At 42.0% G+C, this 21,869-nt stretch overlaps 1 protein-coding gene across 1 annotated transcript in view; it reads right to left on the reverse strand.

The window, feature by feature from the left end:
• The window catches only part of ism1 (isthmin 1), a 103,210-nt gene that overhangs the window by 14,181 nt on the left and 67,160 nt on the right, over positions 1-21,869 (reverse strand). The window contains exons 3-4 of the mRNA XM_069931841.1: positions 12,458-12,716; positions 11,467-11,610 (exon numbers count right to left, since the gene is read on the reverse strand). Of these exons, the coding sequence (XP_069787942.1) occupies positions 11,467-11,610; positions 12,458-12,716 (403 nt within the window). The remainder of the gene's footprint in view (positions 1-11,466; positions 11,611-12,457; positions 12,717-21,869) is intronic.

A 21,869-nucleotide genomic window follows, 5' to 3' on the forward strand; every position in this document is an offset into this window, starting at 1 on the left:
TGCCCACAGCCACATAATTCTTCCACAGGATCCTTCTGATCACTTAACAGTTATTCATTTTCATACCAGAGGAAGGATACAGTTGCACAGGAGAGGAGATTTACCAGGAAGACTTTAGTTATGGGGACAGATTGGTTAGGCTGGGTTTGTTTTTCCTGAAACTAAGGAGGCTGAGACTATAAAAGAATATGAGAGACATGGATAAGGTAGGAGGCTAAAATCTTCCTCCTATGGTAAGGATATCAAAAACCAGACGACATAGATTTAAGAAAATGGGGAGGAGTTTTAAGAAGGATCTGAGAAGTAGAGTTTTTTGCCTGGATTGGCAGGCCTGTATTTATCCAGGTAACCTTTTCAGTCCTTTTTAAATAATAGCATCACATTTGCCATGTTCCTGCTATCCAAAAATTCTCCTGTCCTCACTGTTTAGTTAAACATGTCAGTCAAGGCCTCAACAATTTCCTTCTTGCCTTCCCACAATGTTCTGGGATGCACCTGGTTTAGACTGTCCACCTTGTTTAGACTGTTAACAATTCTGAAGCAGCCATTCCTTAGACCATCTTTAGTTACCTCCCACTCCTGCTTATCCTGCTCCACACTAAACACACAAAATATTCGGTTAAAATCTTCCCTTTCTCCTCTGGCTCTACACCTAGACAGAAACCCTACTCATCGAAGATTCAGTGCTAATGTGGGCAAATGGGGTGAATGGAGATGGAGAAAGAGAAGGCATGGCCATTGAGTTCCGTTTTGTATAACCCTATGATTCTATTAGACTTTTTTGCAGTGCTGCATTCACCAACACTTCACTGAATGACAGTCTAGACCAATGGTTCTCAACCTTTTTCTTTCCACTCACATACCACTTTAAGTAATCCCTATACCATCAGTGCTCTGCGATTAGTAAGGGATTGCTTAAGGTGGTATGTGAGTGGGAAGGGAAGGTTAAGAATCTCTGCTCTAGACCCAATTGTTACTGAAATATTTTGCTTGAGAAAAATTGTCATTGGCCCATTTCCTTTGGAGTTATGAAACAGTGCAAATAATGAGTCAATTAGGTATGATTAAAATAGTGGTTTACAAACCTTTTTCTTTCCACCCACATACCTCCGTAAACAATCCCTTACTAATCACAGAGCACCTATGGCATAAGGATTACTTAAAGTGGTATGTGAGTGGAAAGAAAAAGGTTGAGAACCACTGGTCTAGACTATTCAAATCACTCGAGAGGTTATCAAAATCCAACTCCTCTTGGTGGAATCCTGATAGGTTTGATACATTAATGTTGTTCCTCTTGCCATTGATGCTGCCTGACCTAATGGGTATTTTTTACTCCAACTGCATCTGTTGCATTAACAATGTGAGGGGGAGCTCTCCATCGCAATAATACACTTTCATGGCCCAAGGTGTCAGAAGGGAACGGTTGTGCCAAATTTACTTCTCTAGCTGAGATATTAGTTAAGCTTCAGGTGGACCACCAGCTTAAGTTAAAGGTCAGTTTCTGAAGATCCACATGAGGTTTTCCTCGACTTGCATAATTCATTAAGTGTTAAGATATTTGGGTGGCACAGTGGCAGATGTGGTTGGGCTGCTACTTCATAGCTCTTGCAGCCAGATTCAATACTGACGTCAGATACAATGTAGAGTTTGCATGTTCTCCCCATGCTCACATGCATTTCCTCCAAGTGCTCCTGTTTCCTCACACACCCTAAAGACATGAGATTGGTTGGTTCATTATTGACTCAGGTGCCTGAATATAAAGGTGGGGGGAGGAGAGGAGAGAAGAAGGGGTCGAGAGAGGTACACAGGCCAACACAGGCTTTTTACTCTACTTTGATGAAGGGCTCAGGCTGGAACCATTGGTTATCTCTCTCTGCTTCCTAATGATATTGCCTGACCTGCTGAGTTTCTCCAGTACTTCTGCGCAGTGCTCTACAATCACAGCATCTGCAAACCTTCCCGTTGAACGTGCATTGCTCTGATGCCTTGGCCGGAGCGTCAGAAAGATAAGTCTTTTACCAAACCTGGCTTTGCTGTGAAGATCCTTTTATGTTCTCCTTTTCCTCAGAGAGTGGCTCAATGGAACTTTTTAGAAAGCAACTTTCACAAAGGAATTGACATTAATGTTGTGATTTTACTTTGAAAGATCAATACCAGCTGTGGAAGCTGGTCAAAACAATTTTCCTTTATACCAAAACTTTACAGATGGAAGATATCAAACTTGGCTTGGTGGAAGGGTAGTACTCTTGTCATGGAATCAGAAAGTTATGGCTTTAATCCCAGTCCAGGATATAATTTAGCCAAGCACAGCACTGTTGGAAGTCTGTTAATAAGACATCAATCAGAAACCCTAGATTGTTGATCCATGTTGCTTTCTTGGCTCTCTCCGGAAGTCACGGATCAGCAACAACAGCTTGGAATGATCCTGAGGTCTAGAAGCTGTGACTGGTCCAGAAGGTTGAGGCACAAGGGATAGGAGGGATGTGGCCAACTGCAACCAAAATTGTCGGGTGATAGGAGGCAGAGGGTGGTGGTGGAAGGGCATGTTATGTCCATGATAAGAAAGATTGCTCAAGATACAAAAACTGGCAGAGTTGTGGATTTCAAAGAAGGTTGTCTCAGAACACAGTGGGATAAAACTCAGGTGGAAAGATAAAGTCATGGCAGATGGAATTTAATACACACAACTTTAAGGCAATGAGTGATCATATTCAGGCAGGAGATATAGAGGGCAGAGACTTTAGTAGCATCAATGTATAGAGTGACCTTGTGGTGTCAATCCCTGATGGTAGTGACATAGTTGAATAGAACAGTGAAAAAAGTATTTTGCACGACTGCTTTCACTGGCTGGAGCTTTGAGCATAAGAGTTGGGATATCATATTGTGGCATGCACAAAACCTTGGTTATGGCACACTTGGACTATCGTGTATAGTTCTGGTCATCGCACTACAGGAATAACATGGTAGCAGTAGAGAGTACAGAAGGGATTCACCGGCATGTTACCTGGAATGGAGCCCTGGGATCAGAAGGAGCAATTAGATTGGTTGGATTTATTCTCACTGAACAAAAGAGACAGATAAACAACCAAATGGAGGTACATAGAGTAAATTTATGATGGGTATTGGTAGTTAGAATTGATTGCCCAGGGCATGGGAGTCCAGAACTTGAGGACACAGGTTTAAGGTGAAGGGAAGAAATTTAAAGGCAAATTGGGGGTATGTTTCTTCACACAAAGTATTATTCACCTTAAAGCAATGCCCTGTGGTTATAGACACCTATGCTGAATGGAAATGTTTCTTTCTATGTACCTCAATCAGGTCCCCCTGAACCTTCTCTGTGCTCGGGTAAGCCAAGTCTGTTCTGTCACTGCTCAGAATTGAAACTCACCATGCCAGGCAATGTTCTGGTGAATCTCTTTTCACCTTCTCCATATTCTTCATATGTGTAGCAATCAGAAATACACCCTCTGATTTAACTAATTTTAAATAGAGTTGTACAGTGATCCTATATTCTATGCAAAGACTAATGAAGGCACGTATCCTGTAGATGCTTCTTTGCTGCCGTAGGGGGTCCTTGGATATGAACTCTAAGATCCTTAGTATTTCCATCATTCGTTGTGTATATCTTTCCTTATTAATTCTCCCAAGATGCAGCCCTCTCATAATTTTGAGGACTGAATTTAATTTGCAATTTCTTTGCCCATCCTCCACAACTATTCACAATAACAAGTTCAATTACAATGGTTGAAAGACAGTTGGATAGGTACAAGAACAGTAAATGTCTAGAGGGATATGGAGCAAATTCAGGAAAACGGGACTAGCATCTTGGTCGACACATACGAGTTAGGTCAAAGGACCTATTTTCTGAAATAAACTTCCAGATGAGGTAAAGGAGTGAGATACAATTACAATATTGAAAAGACTTTTCGAGACATTCTTAGATAGGAAAGGCTCGAAGGGATGAGGGCCTTATAAGGAAAGTGATATTAACGTGTCCAGGTATCACAGGTGAGAGGAATGAGGTGCCTGAATGGGTCAGTTTATGTGCTGTGCACATCTACGATCCTTTGACTGACTTTAAACCTGTGGTTTGGGTGGTTGTAGATGCAGAATGCTTCTGAAATACCACTTTCTAAGTAAATGCAGTACGATCTGTCATTTTTCAGGCTAGTGCAAGCACATGTTACATATTACATGTCATTTGGGAGACTATTATGCGGAAAAAAGGTTAAAGAGAGTGTAAACATTTTGATGAGAAGTGAGGAGACAAATTTCCCAATGGGTGCTAAGGGACTCAGAAATAACTACTCCACGTTGAACTGATTTTCAATGGCATTGCAACTTTTTTTTCTCAGAATTATGTGATTGAATTTTCAGCCTCAATATGGCCTCTCAAATAACCTAACTGATTCAAATATATTAGTTGAGGAACAGCAGTGGGGTTATCTCATGTCCCATCCAATATTTAACCCTTAACTTTCATCTATGAAACTATTGACATGCCATTAACCTACCTGTTCTTTGTAGAACCTTGCTGTGTGAAATTGGCTATCCTACATTATGACAACACCAACACGACAATAATTACTCAATGACTTGAAACAGTATTGTGCACAGGTGATGCGGTGTAGATGGGGAGAATGGAGACACGTATCCCCTAACATCAATGCAATAACATTTATAGTGCAAGGATTGGGGTCATGAGTACATACACTTGCTTCACTCTATTGAATATGCATAGGTTTACCCCTCCAAATGTTGGCCAATTTAAAATCTTGCATAGCAGTCATGAAGTCTCGAAGTAACCTGGGTCACAGAAAGCCCTATATAAGATAGCATTCTTCTTTCTATCCTATGCACTTGACTTGCTTCATCATGGAACTTTTAAACATTGAAGAAACTAAGACAATGAGACGCTGCGAGATCCATTCTGAGAATGTCCACTCAGGTGGGGGGGGGGGGGCAAGCAAGAAGTGAGGGTCAAATCTGTTGTTTCCCAGAATACAATACTGCAGATGCTGGAAATCTGAAATAAAAACGGAAAATGCTGGAAATGCTCAACAAGTCACGCCAGATTCTGATAAAATATCATTGACGTGAGATGTGAAGTCTATGCTTTTCCCTTCATATGTGGAGTCAGAGTTGTTGACTATTTCCAGCATTCTGTTTTAATCTTTATCCCCATGGGAAGAGAAAAGCAGAAAATTCCATGGTTAATAGCAAAATGGCCTTTGCCAAAGGAGACTTTAAGATTATTAAAGTCAAACTGATTCCTGAGGATCCCTGCTCCCATGCAATGGTAGAGTCACTAACCTTCAGCCCATGTTAAGATGCAATCCCCTTTAGTTTGGTTTGAGTACTCATTTCAAATGGGTTCATAAACTCACTCCATTCTGCCTTGGTAATCTCTCCCATCCCTACAACTTCCAAGATAGCTGCCTCCTTCCTCTTCTAACCTCTTTCAAATACCAAATTTTACAACACAAGACCGCTGGTGTTCAACTACTAAAGACTTGAACTCAGAAAATTTCTCCCCAAACCTTTCGATTTCTTTTACTTGCTTTTTCTTCTTTAAGATGTTCCTTAAAAGTTAACTCTGGTTCAAGCATCTGCCCTATCACCTTGGTTGAACTTTTCAGGGTATTATAGGCACAGGGAATTGCTGACATTTCTTGGCACAGTTGCCAGATGTTTTGGAAGCCCCAAGCCCCAGACTTACTGGCTGAGCTCTACTGTCTCCCAGCTGTGCTCCAACTCCAGTAGTGCCAAAGTCCTACAGAGCCCAATGGAATAAGAGGAGCTTGTTGAGACTTCAAAGCACTATGCTTAAGTTAGATTTCCCTCAGGATCTGTGAGAGCTGCAGGATAGCAGGGAAAGCAATAGGTATGCTTTTTATTTCATTATTTGCTTTTTTTTTTGCTTTTACGCACTAAGTACTATTGTTGGTTAGCCTTGTTAAGCAATTTGAATAGTGTAGTATTTTCAATTTTTAATCATTCAGAGACATTTAAAATCAACAAAAGCCTTTGACAGTCAGCAATTTTTGTTTGTCCGGTAGCAATGCTGTGAACACCAGTGCAATACTTGTGTATCAATTTAAGTTGCTGGATTGGAAACTGGAAATATTTGCGCACACTTTTCAGGTGCAAATTGTGTTAAAAGTGATCTTCAGGTTATTGGCAATTCATTATTTCCACCTGAATCTCTGCTCAGTGAGAAAGAGATTTCTGTGTGCATTTCACCTTGGTGCGATTTGTGCACCTCGTGACTTTCTGCATGGCTGTCATAGGAGTTTTGCTATCCAGGAGCACATTGTGCAAAGATCATCAATAAAAGTCTGGGATGTAGCTTCTCATGTCCAAGACATCCTAAGGGGGAGGGTAATGAGCCAGAGGTCGGGGTACATGTTGGTACCAAGGATATAGGGAGGAAGTGTGAAGTGGTCCTAAAAAATGAATATAGGTAGTTAGGATGGGAGCCAAAAAGAAGGATCGCAAAGGGGGTAATCTCTGAATTACTTCCTGTACCACATGATAGTGAGGGCAAGAATAGTATCAGGTGGAGGATGAATGCATGGCTTAAGGAGCAGGGATTCAAGTTCTTGCACCACTGGGGCCTTTTTTGGGGAAGGTGGGACCTGTACCAAATGGATGGGTTGCACCTGAATCCAGAGGGACCAGGATCCTGGCGGGGGCATTTGCTAGGGCTACTAAGGGGGCTTTAAACTAGTATGGTTGGGGGAAGGGGTCCACATAGAGGAGAACAGCAAAGAGAAAAGGCTTGTAGACAAAATTTGGGGGGTGGAAAGACAGGTGATCGAGAAGGAAAAGGATCAGTGCTGTGATGGATAATGGTATAAATAATAGAGTTGTCCGTAAAGATGGGGACAAACAGAGGGAAAGATGTGGGAAATCTCTGAAATGCATTTACTGTAATGCTTGGAGTATAGTAAGGAAGATGGAGGAGCTGAAGGTGTGGATAGACACTTGGCAGTATGACATGGTGGTGATTAGTGAGATGCGGTTGCAAGAGGGTTGTGATTGGCAGCTAAATATTCTGGGATTTTGCTCCTTCAGGTGTGATAGAATTGGAGGGGTAAGAGGGGGTGGTGTGGCATTGCTTGTCATGGAAAATATTACAGCAGTGCAGATGCAAGATAGGTTGGAGGGCTTGTCAAGGGAGGCGGTATGGGTGGAATTAAAAAATGGAAAAGGAGAAGTTACAATTATAGGGGTGTATTATAGACCACCTGGTAGGGAGTGAGAAATAGAGGAGCAAATGTGTAAGGAAATAGCAGAGATTTGTAATAAGTACAGAGCTGAGTTAGTGGGGGATTTTAATTTTCCTAATATAGATTGGGAAACATATTCTGTGAAGGGGCTGGATGGATTAGAATTAGTAAAATGTGTGCAGGATAGTTTTTTGCAGCAATACATTGAGGTACCCACTAGAGAAGGGGCAGTGTTAGATCTACTGTTGGGGAATGAGATGGGGAGGTGACTGAGGTGTGTGTTGGGGAGGTGGTGGCAGCAGGGTCAATTTTGACATTTAAGAAATAGTTGGATAGGTGCATGGATGTGAGGGGATTGGAGGGTTATGGACAGGGTGCAGGCAAGTGGGACTAGAGGAGATCACAAATTGGTATGGACTAGAGGGGCCGAGATGGCCTGTTTCCGTACTGTAATTGATATATGGTTATAAGGTGTCATGTGACAATGATATCTTGCAAACAATACCCTCCAGCCTCAGTTTCCCATGGAAACACCAATTATTCCTTTTTCACTCTTTGTAACTTTTCTGTTCAAATCAATTCTAAACTGTATTCGACAATAACAGACATGTTACTGTGCTGTGGGTCACTTATGGTATGTCCAACCTTGACAAACAGGTAAATATGGCTGGTGTCAAACAGGAAGGAAATGCTGATTTGGATTTCTGCAGAGCAGTGTGTTTTTTTTTAAAAGGTTTAAGTCCACATGCAAACAATAAGCAAGTGGAAGGAGCAGATGGAAGGAAGAATTACTTATCTGTGGTGTTAGGTTGGGAAGCAGCAGAGTTTTACAACAGAACAACACTGATTGTGAATTTTTGGCTCAATTTTATGTTGTTGGCAATATGATGCAATGTAAGTGCACTTCCCTTTATCCCAAGGAAAAATACGTCTGCAATAAGCCACGCACCTCACCTCCTCTTTTCGCATGGTTAGAAAGCAGAAGGCATCCACCACGTACATGAGCTACAGAGATACACAAGGGCAAAAGACTGACCGCACCTGTGCAGCAATGGGAAAGTTGCTAACCATTCATAGACTCACATGGTTATCTGCTCTGACAGTTCTTTGGTATGAGAGCTATTAAGATATTAATTATAACATTCTTCATGTACAGTTAGAACCATTTAAGTTAATGCTTTATTTGGCAAAAATCTGAGCACATGTGGAGGTGACTATTCTGTACTAAAGCAGAAAATTAAAATTTGGTCCTTTGACTTATGCAGTCAAATCTTTGGAGTCATGGACAGATTTGTCTTCTACTTGATGCAATCTGATTCCATGGATTCATCCCATCACAGGCAGAGTTCCACGGTACATAGTAGACTGAAATATCTCATTTGACCACTTTAGGATTCCAATTATGGGCTGAACTTAGAAGTCACACTTCCTTCTCCTCAGACCTTGCCATTGAATTTTGCCCTGATGCAGTTCCATATATTTGCCTTCTATGAGGATGGGCTCAGGCCTGAAACGTCAGCAATATATCTTTACCTCCTATGGATGGTGCGAGACTGGCTGAGTTCCTCCTGCATTTCTGTACTTTAACTAAAGCATCTGCAGACTTTCATGTTTCATTCCAGAAAGTGTTAAGGGCTCATTCGGTAAGTCTTTCTATAATATCGGACATATGTTTAATCTCTATAACCTCCAGTTTAGCAGAACTGATTTTAGTCATGGAGAGCTACAGTACAGAATAGATCTTTTGGCCCACTGAGAATAAACTAACCACAGACCTATAATCTTACAATAATACATTAATCCTCTTCTTTTCCCATCTACTTTCCCCATATTCCTTCACAAATCCACATTCTAGGGCTATTTACAGTGGCCAATTAACCTACTTGCATATTGTGAGGGGTTTGAGGAGATTCGGGATGTCACCAAAGACTCTTGAAAACTTCTACAGGTGTACTGTGGAGAGTATTCTGACCGGTTCCATCAGTGTCTGATATGGAGGTGCCAACGCTCAGGAAAAGAAAAAACTCTAGAGGGTTGTTAACTCGACTTGCGACATCACTTGATGTGCACCAGTCTTCACTCCATTGAGGACATCTACAAGAAGCAGTGTCTTAAGAAATCAGCCTTTAACCTCAACGACCCCCACCTCCCAAGCCATGACCCCTTCACTCTGCTATCATTGGGGAAAAGGTACAGGAGCCTGAAGTGGCATATGGACAGCTTTTTCCCCCTCTGCCATCAGATTTCTGAATGAACAGTGAACCATAGACACTACCTTACTTTGTATTTTTCTTTTCCTTGCACTATTTTTATTTATTTTGTCATGTGGTTTATATAAATGTTTGCACAGTGATACTGCCACAAAACAATGAGTTTTGTGACATGTTCTTGTCAATAAATATTCAAGGCAATAAATTTTGATTCTGATGCTTTGTTCAATGTGGGAGGAAACCCACTTGGTCACATGGAGAATATACCAACTTGACTCAGACAGCTTTGGAGGTCATGATTGTAATTGGTTCTCTGGTGCTTAGACAGTGTCACTACACATCGTGATAATTGTTCTAGCTTTGGTAGCCATGCCTTCAGCAGCCAACTCCTGAAGATCTACTATTCTATCCTTACTTGTTTGCTTCTCCACCATTCCCTTAAAGGAGCTCTTTAATATGCTCCTTTCTGTCAATTATTTTTAATCGGTTATATGACAGTCAAATCCAGTTTCTCAAATAATTATATTCAAAATGTTTCACTTGGTTAAGAATTCAACATAAAAGCAATTTTTGTCTGTTCATTTTGTCTTGCTCTTTGAGACACGGTATCTAGTAACAGAAATTACTTTCTGCTTTCCTTATGATGGATGTAGGTGTAGAACTAACCATTAGTGAATTTCAAATCAATTTTACTGTTTTGATCTGGATCCTGTTCTGCTATTTTAAAAACTAAAATTAGCCTCTGTCCACTTACAGGGTATTAAGTAGTTTTTTTTCAGTAAAAACTTACATTGAGTGTGCAAAATGAGTTAGTCGCACTCCTCTATATTGAATTGGATCATTGTTTTATCTCCCTCAAACCACACTTTTCAATTGACCTTCCTCATTGTTTGATGAATACTCAAACTTTATTTCCAGCACATGAGCCAACACTGCCCAAACAGACCCATATGGCCTATTTGAGTGAAACTCGAAAGTCTGCAGGGTGTTATTGTAAGAAAACACAAAAGTGCCAACAATGTAAGTGGGCCCAAAAATCCACACATTCTTGAAAAATAGGAGGAATTCGGACCATCCATAGAACCATAGAACATTACAGCACAGAAAATAGGCCCTTTGGTCCTTCTAGTCTGTACTGAACTATTATTCTGTTGAGTCTCATTGACCTGCACCCAATCCATACCGTCCATACCCCTCCCATCCATGTACCTCTCCAAATTTTTCTTAAATGTTAAAATTGAGCCTGCATTCACCACTTCAGCTGGCAACTGTTTCACACTCCCACCACTTTCTGTGTGAAGATGTTCCCCCTAAACTTTTCCTCATTCACCCTTAACCTAATCCAGAATAAACCAAACTTTTCCCAAACTTAGATTAGAACCCAGATCACTGGCAACGTAATGGTGTTGTGCTAACAGCTACGTTAACTATGTCACCCAAATCTATGGGGCACTTCAATTCAAACCCTTCCCCAAATTAAACAGCCTCAAATAAGATTAATAGAAACCAAGATATCAGTAGGTCTCACAGCTGCTTGAGCATGCTGCATTATCCAATAAGAACATGGCCCACTGTCTGTCTCATTTCCTTCAATTCTCTGAGATGTCCAGAAATCTCTGGATCTCCTCAATCTGAAAGGCTTTAAAATTCAGGAGTTTATTAACACAGGAGTGAAGGGTAAACTAAGACTTGGTGCAAGTTAAAGCCAGGCAGCAGAGATTTCATTGTGAAGTTAAACAAGAAAATGTGCAGATGGTGGGGCTGAGTTACATGCACAAAGGTGTGGAGAAACTCAGCAGGTCATGCAGCATCCATCAGAAGTGAAAGGCAGTCGATGTTTTGGGCCTGAGCCCTTCATCAAGAATTCTGTAGTCTGACCTGCTGAGCTTCTCCACCACTTGTGTATATTGCAGTTTTTAAAATTTAATTTTTGTTTTGTTCATGTAACAAAGAGCGACTTAACTGAGGGTTCACTTATGACCATCCATCTGACATTAATAAGCTTCAAATAATAAGTTACTAACCAGGACAGTTTGGCATATCACATGTCCTTGATTCAGTGGCCGTGCAGGCATACCCACAGGACCTGGTACGCTTTTGGTTCCCACTTCCACAGGTTACACTGCAGAGTGACCACGGGCTCCAGTCACCCTCTCCATCTGCGTAATCTGGATGAAGAAAGCAAACATATCTGCAGTTAGCTGCCATCATGATGAGTTGCCTAATTGGGACCACATGCTTGATTTGGAGCTTAGGCCCAGATCTTGCCGTTCGCATACCATTCAAATAACTTTCACACACATAGTCGTACAAAGCATTGCTCGCATATGTTTTTTCCTTCTAAGCCAAAACAGCTGGAATGTTTCAGCTGTAAATCTTGATTATGGAGTGAGCAGCCTTCATTGCTGAACGCTCACCACACCACCAGATAGACAGTAGGTAAACAAGAAATTAAAATCACATTTCGCAGCTAGATTCAAGAACCCTGTTTTTATCACAGCTTTTGGCAAGACTAAGGGAAGACACAGGCAGACATAAGAGATTGTGGACGCTGGAATCTAGAGCATAAAACAAACTGCCGGAGGAATTCAGTGGATCAGGCAGCATCTGCAGAGGGAAAGAGTAGACAGTGTTTCGAGACGAGACCCCGAAGCAGGGTCTCAGCTCAAAATGCCAACTGTCTCCTTCTTGCCACTGATGTTGCCTGACTCACTGAGTTCCACCAGCAGTTCGTTTTCCTTTGCTTGCAGAATACACAGGCAGGTGGTGGGAGTGGAGGGATATTGCCAAGTTTGCTCACTTAGTCATCAAGGGAATAAAAAAAGATTAAATATGAATCATTGGGATCTTGCCATATAGACGCAGATGTTTTCCTGCACAACTTGCTTTACATCAATCAATACTAGAGAGTTTATTCCCACTGTAGTCCATACCTATTTGATTTCACTTGGCCTATTTCCAATATCTCTTGTTGAATTCTCAGTTGTGCAGAACGAGTGAGGAATGCAGACTTACCATATTCAGGCTGCCCCTTGGTTTCCCATCTCCGTTGTGTAACTGTGCTTCTATCCCAGCTGTTCACAGGATTCAAGAAGTTGCTGTCTTCACTTGCACGGCTATTTTCCTGATCACCGTCACCCAAGGAAGCTGTTGCCGATGACTTTTGCCACCAGTTCCTCCAGTCAGATGAAGGCACTGGCCAGCTGGGTTTGGTCACTTTGCGCAAGTCTCTTTCTGTTTCTATTTCACTTCCATCAACAACCTCAATAGTGACCTGAACGAACAATGCAAAACAACCAACATCTTAATGCATATGGACATATAAAAATAACAAAAATACAGAATTCTGACAATGAGGTGAAGCCAATGCAGTACATAGTGTAAACAAACTGAATTCACCATCGAAAGGAATGATCAAATCTCTTTAAATAATCCATTTAGTATTTAATTACACGACTAACCTCTCTGGAGCTGAAAATTAAAAATGCAAGGTGACCATTGCCACCACAGTTTCTTCCCATTAATTGAAGGCAGATTGGGACATATCACTGGCTCATAGCACCTAAAGTCAATCTTGGTTAAGGTAGAGTACATTGTCAATCAGTGGTTAAGTCGCTGAACCACTGATTCATAGATATGAGTTTGAATCCCACCTTGCCATTCTGTGAATGTAAATAAGTAATTAAATAAGTCAGGAATTGAAAAGAAATCTAGTCCCAGTAATGGTAGGTGCAAAACAATTGTCCTCTTGTAAAATTCACAGCTGGTTCACGGATGTTATTCAGGGAAAGAAATTAGGGGCATAGGTAGGATAGGCTGCAGGACTCTTTTGCCCAGGATGTAAACTAGGGGACAAACTAAAGGGGAAGCAATTGAAAGGTGGCACAAGGGGGACCTTCCTCTCTCATAGAATGGAGTGCACTACCTGAGAGCGTAGGCAAAGTTAGGCGAATATTTGAATTGCCCAGGCTTAGAAGGTTATGGGGCAGGAGCTAGGAAATGGAAGGAAATTAAATAAAGAAGGATGCCTGTTGGTCAGCATGGATTAGTTGGGCCAAATGGCCATTTTTCTTGCTGGATAATTCCATGGCTCTAAACCTGCCATCCTTAATGTGTGATTGAAGACTTTTTGATGCCTCTTATCTGCCCTCTCAGCTTGGGGTAATTAGGGATGGACAATAAATGCTGGTGTTGTGGTGACATCCACATCTCATGAATAAAGTGGAGGGCAGCTGTGGACAAATTATGTGCATAAAATGTACCTCAATATCTAGGCACCATTAAAAAAAAATATTTTATTTTCCAAACTTAAACTCAGTTATCAACCTTATCGATATTAATATTGACATCAACATTGATTACAGTTTACAATTATCAATTCTATACAAGGTTTTCTGTAGAGTTCAAGCTTTTTCTATCCCCTTCCCTCTCCCCCCTCCCCCTTCCACATTTAACACTGAACCAACCACAGTGACATACAACATTCAGGACCTTCACAACAATGGTATGAAACATATATCAGGGGTTTATGGGTTTGTTACATCACTGCGACCAAGAGCTCTGGTTGTTTTCTTTTTCTTGACTTTTCCTGGTTGGGAATGGGATGGGATCCTCCCCCCCGCCGCCGCTGCCACTGATTGAGGGGGAGCTGGGGAAGGTAGGGTGACAAGGCACAATGGTCCACACTATAATTGTGCTTGCATGGAATTTAGGTATGGTTGCCAAATTTTCAAGAAAGTGTTGTATTTTTTCCTTAAGTTGAATCAACAGGCACCATTGACATGATCATCTAATCATCTCCCCTCTGCTCAGAGAAGCCTGGCTTCCAATTTTGTTCTGTCAAGTTTGCACCACAAATTTTCCTTTCCTGCTCTCTCTCTCAATCCAATCTCTCCTTCCTTTTTTTGTTTCATCTGGACATAATTTGATATTGAATACAACATACAACCACTGTAATTCACACTAGTTTTTCAGTCTTTTTCCTCCTTCACACTTCTAAGGGGATTGGTGTTGAACAAAATGGCTGTCACATTCCCTACATTACATCCATACACCCATACCCTAATGAACTATTTCATGGGCTGTAAAGTATTTGTGATATTTCAAAATTCTGAAAGGGTGCTACAGAAATTCAAATGAATTACTTAATTCACAATCATTCAGTCGGATTGGTTGAAGAATTACCACATTGAGGACCTAGTCGCCCTATTTTTCTCACCTAATTAATCCCATGTAAAGCGCTTCATAGTTAGTGCAGAGGTTAGTACAATTACAGAACCAGCAACCTGGGTTTGAATCTGTCGCTGTTCATAAGGAGTTTGTATGTACTCCATGCATCCACATGGGTTTCCGTCAGGTGCTCCGGTTTCCTCTCACATGCTGAAGGCTTACAACGTTAGAAAGTTAATGGTCAAATAGGTTTATTTGGATGGTATGGGGTCATAGGCTGGAAAGGCCTGTTGCCATGCTGCATCTCAAAATTAAAATATTATAATTTAAATGTGCAAAAACTAATTTATCTAATAATAGACATTAATGGTCAATGTACTGCAGAAAATGATGTTTTAATAGGATCTGGTTAGAATTAGGCTACTTTTCACTCCAAGATGGCAGGATCCTGGGTTTAGTCTAAAACTGGTTGTTATGCCAGAAACTTTGCCTCATAAAGATACATCAGAAATCTAGCATTCATTCTTGCAAATTTCCAATTGGACATCACAGAGAGCAGCTAGCAGAAGCCTAGGTGAGCAAACCCAGCTTGATCAAGGTATGTCAACGAAACATATTTAACAAAGATTGTGAAAAGAGAATGTACAGTACAGGCCCTTCGGCTCATAAGTTGCATTGACCCATATAAACCTACTCCACAATCAATCTAACCCTTCCCTCCCTCGCAGTCCATATCCCTCCATTCTTCTTACATTCGTGCGACTATCATTTAAAACAAACACGTCTATGTGATTTTGCCAGAAGGTGGAGCCAAATGGAGCAGGCGCAGACTCACCTTTCCAACTTCTTATTGTCACTCTGGTTACCGCTCAAAAGGCAATACCTTTACTTGGACTTGGTTCAAAGCAGCACATCTCTAATGTTGGGAAGTACCACAACTCAACCAAGTAGACAAACATTAACGTTGGCTTGCAACTTGTCTTCATCGAGAGGTATGCTGCTGCATCATTAGAAAGAGGAACTGTTTGAAGTGGAAAAGGAGTCTGACAAAAACTACCAAAACCAAATAGTAATGTAGAAATATAATAGAAATGGTGGCTTTGAGACATTCATGCACATGAAGGAATTTGCTATTTACCTCCTCATGCCTATTTTCCCCATTAATGAGATTCTTTCACCAATAGATGCAGTACTCACTGACTGAAAGGGCAATGAAGGCAGATACCTATTATTTTTAAAATATACCTGGAGGAGGTATTGAAATGCCCTACACCATGGATCTAAAGCCCAAAAACATTAGTCTAAATGTTTCTATTTTTGTCTTGGATACAATAATCTCTTTCAAAGCTTTAAATTTTCATGATTCCATGGTGGATGCAACATCATATTTGGCCTTTGCTCCACAGCTTTATGGCAATCTGTCAACCTCAGATTTAAAATTAATTAGTGATGGAACATCAGTTTTAACCTGGGGAGGGGATTTGCAAATGTGCAGCAGGTAAAATGAGGAATGAATGATGCAAGAGTCGGAGGTATGAGAAATGGTGCAGGAAAAGTTGGAAATTTTGTTAGAAATTAGCACGATTCTAGTTAGCAAAAAAGTTGTTCTCAGCCTTACGATGTTGAAAACTAGTGATCCTTCAAATGGTGAAGTATAGTGTTGCAACTTTACCCTTGGTGAGCTGTAATGATCCAATCTCATAGAGAGCTGATTGGGAGAGAGCTTTGAAGATCCTCTTTGTACAGTCCGCAAGTGTGATCCTGAACATATGGTTGCTTGCTTTTTAAATTCTTCCCCACTTTGATTTCTGCCTCCCTGAGAAATAAAATAAACCACTGGAGGGACTCAGTGGAGGCAAAGTTAGCGTCTGCAGAGGGAAAGGAACAGTAGAGACTCTGCATCAGGACTGAGAGTGCAGAGGGCCAGATAGGTTCATATAAAGGGGAGAGAGAGTGAAGTGAGGCATGAGCTGACAGAAAATAAGTGGAAATGGGTAAGGAAGGAGATGATAAGCAGATAGAGCCAGGATGCAGTGGTTGGTGGTGATAGGCAAGGACAGATAAGAAAAGAGAAAGAAAGAGAACAGATAATACCAGATTTTTTTTTGGGGGGGAGGGGTGTGGTTGCAGAGACAGAGGCTGGAAGTAGTAAGTGGAAATGAGAGCATGCAGAATTCAACAAGGAGGGAAATATGTGAAACCATGCTAGGGAGGAATGATGGGCAAATGGGACAGTTGGGGGAAGGGATAGGAGAACCAGGAGGTATGGTGTGTTGTAGATGAAATCAGGAGGGGGAACGGAATGACACTGGATCTTTGTGGGGGGATTGTGGGGGGGAAGTAAGAACCCCAAGGGGAGAGAAATGATCATAAGGAAGGTGGAAAATTCAATCCTGACACCCAGGTGGAAAATCAGGCACTGTTGAAATTTGCATTTAGCCTGGCAGATCTATGTGAAAATGGGAAGGGGGGAGCCAAAGTGGCCAACTCTCCTTCAGTCAGGGTGGACACTGTGGACAGAGTGTAGGTGTTCTACCTAACGGTTACAGTCTACAATTGGTCTGTCCAGCTTAGAGCAGGCCAACTCAAGAGCACCAAGTGCAGCAAGCAAGATTGGTGGAGGTGCAACGGGATCTTTGTCTGACTCGCAGGGGTCTCTGGCTAGTGGCGGTGCAGGGACAAGTATTGCACCTCCAATAGTTTCAGATGAGTGCGAGGGATAAGGAAACTAATGAGAGTAATCCCTGAGAACACAGAAAGGAGAAGATGTGACTACTAGTGGGGTCCTATGGCAGCTGGTAGAGTGACAAAGGTCCCTCTGACTTTGGTCTTCAATATGGTTGCAGTAAAACTCTATAGAAATGGAGGAACCAAACCTTCTCCTTCATTTAGGCTTTTGTACTCAGTGTGTCTGACAATATTAGATCACAACCACAATCTCTAGAATTATGAACAGTAGTTATTAGGATTGGTTCTGCTGTTTCATCCACAACACAGATTCACTTTTGTTTCAATGACTTGCCTGGTTATCATGTCCCTTTTGCCAAACACCACCATCCTAATGTGCAAAACACCAAAGTCTGCAGACCACCATCCATCTCTCCTTCTCTGAATCCTAAGTATATCCCCTCTGCCCTTCCCTTACCATCAATTTCTTTGATTCTTAAAACATGTTTGTATCTCTAAATTCTTCCTTATGATGAAAGACCATCTGTGTTTCTTACCATTAGAAGCTTGTGACCTGCTGAATGTTTCCAGCACTCCTTGTATCTACCCAAATGAAAACAATGGTATAGCATAATGTCTGGTAGATCTTTATGCCAAGTTCTTTACTTATACATAAAAGACAACTTCACTGCAAGGAACATGGGTGTGAAAGGTCATTGACCTGAAATGATAACATTTCAGAGATGTGCAGATTTCAGATTTATTGTCAGAGTACATTCATGACTTCACATACAACCCTGAGATTCTTTTTTTATGTGGGTGAGGTAGAATTACCTCTTATTAGTAAGGCAAAAAACTGCACACAACATATACATGTAAACAAAGAACTGTAAACAACCTGACTGCAATACAGAGAGAATAAAAAAAAACAAATAAAGAGCACAAGAGTCCTTAAATGAGTGTCTGATTGAGTTTATTGTTGTATCTGATGGTGGAGGGGCAGGAACTGTTCCTGAACCTGGTGGTGTAAATCTTGTGGCACCAATACCTCTTTCCTGATGGTAGCAGCGAGACCAGAGCCTGTGCTGGATGGTGAGGGTCTTTGATGATTGCTGCTGTTCTCCAGCAGCGGCGTTCCTTGTGGAAGTTCTTGATAGTGGGGAGGGTTTTGCCTGTGATGTTTTGGATTATGTTCATTACCTTTTGGAGGGGTTTGCGCTCAGGGGTATTGCTGGTCTGCTCACTTTCCACAACACATCTGTCGAAATTTGCCAGGGTTACTGGTGCCAAACCAAACCTTTGCAAATCCCTGAGGAAATATAGGCACTGACCTGCTTTCTTCACGATGCCATTAGTGTGGTGGGTGCCTCACCCACTGGGTGTTTTCAGCTTTTTCTTTTGTATCACCGGCATCCATGGAGGAAACTTCCTCCTCTTTGTCACAGATATACAGCGGTTCACTTCAGGAGCACATCTACCCATTCTGCTTTACATGCCTCAATTAAAACTAAGGCTTTATTCCTTAGAGCGTAGGAGATTGAGGGGTGATCTCATGGCGGTGTACAAATCATGAGATGAATAGATTGGGTGAAATCTATTCACCCAGAGTAGGAGAATGGGTAACCAGATTTAAGTTTAAGTTGAGGGGAGAGATTGAACAGTAGTTACCTGAGGGGTAACTTTTTTTTTAAAAACACAGAATGGGCTGTTGGAGGAGGTTGTTGAGAAAGGTACGATAATAATGATTGAGAAATGAGAAACATTTTAGACAGATGTCTGGATTGGTTAGAATTAAAGGGGATGTGGGCCAAATGTCGGCAGCTGGAGTTATTGTGGGTGGACATTTTAGTTGGCATTGGCAGGTTAGGAGATTTCCAAGCTGTGTGACTCTATGAGACAAATTTCGGTTACTGCTTTTGTTGATAAAGCAATTGCCAAGCAACATTTTTCTGAAAAGATTTTTTTTTACAAAATTTAAGGCATCCAGGATGAATGTTCTGTCAAAAAAAATGTCAATCAGTTCATTTTCACTCTGTTGTAGCAAATAAAGAAGACAAACTAATTTCATTTACAAATATTTGTCTCATTCATGAGGGAATATCTGGAATGGCTTCAACACTATCTTCCAAGTTAGATAATTGTGGCTTCAAGTTACATTCCAGAGCTTTGAAGACATTGAGAAAATCTTGCACGGGTTCAGCAATGCCTTTGTGATGAGATGATGGGCCTGCTTTAGATGGATGTACAAGGCCCCATGCCTTATTTGAAGGGGGAACTAGTCAATGTTCATTCTTCAATCACCATCTCTAAAATCTGGGTCCCTGTACTTTATTTTCCTGGGTATGACTTAATTCCCATACTTCCTAAAATAGTGAGTATGTTTCCAAACTGCCTCGTGATCTCTAAACTGTTTTGTGAAAGGCGCTATGGAAATGAAGTTCTGACATCCTGTGCTTCCAATGTCCTGTGATGAAGAAATACTAGCTAACAGCAACATAAAGACAAGGAACTATCATACCCATATATAAATATGCTGTGTTTTGGAATAAATCAATGAAAATAATGACATGTCCAAACATTTGTATATAAAGACATAATTCTAACATTGAAAATATATGATGACTGCATATAGTTAGTTCTTTGATTAAAGCAATGATGCATATATTTATTGTTGCAGAGGCAAATCCCATCTACTGCTCAGACACTGTCCACAAAAAGGAATTGCAGTTGTCCCCAAGTTCAGATTTGGGTTTTGTTTGGACTTGATAAGTACACAATGCTCATCCGCAGTCCTAGATTTCCCTATATCCCACACTGCACCCACTGCACTACATCCTGAGCTGCACTTTTCCCACTCCCTTCTCCCCAAACTGTACCAAACCTTACCTTGTAATGCACAATTCCCCAGATCTTCACCCCGATCTTCAGCTCTCACAGAGAACCCCACGAACCCTCACACCCTATCTCTAATGCATGCTCCACCGCTCCAAACTGCAGCACCGCCCACACCATAATCCCTGAGCTTCAACACTCCCCACCCTTACTTTGACCCACTCCCATGCTCAGCCTTCATTCTGAGACCCATCACCACCCATACTTCCCATACTCCATCCCTGAACACAACCAACCCTCACACCCACATCCTTAGCTTCAATGTTCCCTCCAGCCTCTACTCTGAGTTCTCCAATGCCCACTGCCTGTTCCAAACTTCATGAACCACTGCTTCAAGTGACAACCCTACCATAAGCTGAACCTCTCCCTTCCTCAGCTGTATTTCTCCCCACACCCAACAACTACAGTTCATGGACCTAAACAATGCAGCATTTCAGTCAGGGATGGAGCCTCTAACTACACTTCACTCAGGGATTGAGCCTCTAACTACACTTCAGCCAGGGATTGAGCCTCTAACTACACTTCAGTCAGGATTGAGCCTCTAACTACACTTCAGTCAGGTAACCAGCAGAGATTTATTTATTCACTAGTCGCCTATATCTGAGGCGCCTGCAAGCTCACACCAAGACACAAGAGAAACTTGTCCGTGAACTACTCTTTGCAGATGATGCCGCTTTAGTTGCCCATTCAGAGCCAGCTCTTCAGCGCTTGACGTCCTGCTTTGCGGAAACTGCCAAAATGTTTGGCCTGGAAGTCAGCCTGAAGAAAACTGAGGTCCTCCATCAGCCAGCTCCCCACCATGACTACCAGCCCCCCCACATCTCCATCGGGCACACAAAACTCAAAACGGTCAACCACTTTATCTATCTCGGCTGCACCATTTCATCAGATGCAAGGATCGACAATGAGATAGACAACAGACTCGCCAAGGCAAATAGCGCCTTTGGAAGACTACACAAAAGAGTCTGGAAAAACAACCAACTGAAAAACCTCACAAAGATAAGCGTATACAGAGCCGTTGTCATACCCACACTCCTGTTCGGCTCCGAATCATGGGTCCTCTACCGGCACCACCTACGGCTCCTAGAACGCTTCCACCAGCGTTGTCTCCGCTCCATCCTCAACATCCATTGGAGCGCTCACACCCCTAACGTCGAGGTACTCGAGATGGCAGAGGTCGACAGCATCGAGTCCACGCTGCTGAAGATCCAGCTGCGCTGGATGGGTCACGTCTCCAGAATGGAGGACCATCGCCTTCCCAAGATCGTATTATATGGCGAGCTCTCCACTGGCCACCGTGACAGAGGTGCACCAAAGAAAAGGTACAAGGACTGCCTAAAGAAATCTCTTGGTGCCTGCCACATTGACCACCGCCAGTGGGCTGATAACGCCTCAAACCGTGCATCTTGGCGCCTCACAGTTTGGCGGGCAGCAGCCTCCTTTGAAGAAGACCGCAGAGCCCACCTCACTGACAAAAGGCAAAGGAGGAAAAACCCAACACCCAACCCCAACCAACCAATTTTCCCTTGCAACCGCTGCAATCGTGTCTGCCTGTCCCGCATCGGACTGGTCAGCCACAAACGAGCCTGCAGCTGACGTGGACTTTTTACCCCCTCCATAAATCTTCGTCCGCGAAGCCAAGCCAAAGTTAAAGTCGCCTATAAGGAAAACACAATCTATCAGGTTGTCTCTCAGCAAC

Source organism: Narcine bancroftii, chromosome 4, assembly GCF_036971445.1.
Source record: "Narcine bancroftii isolate sNarBan1 chromosome 4, sNarBan1.hap1, whole genome shotgun sequence".
NCBI classification, from domain to species: domain Eukaryota; kingdom Metazoa; phylum Chordata; class Chondrichthyes; order Torpediniformes; family Narcinidae; genus Narcine; species Narcine bancroftii.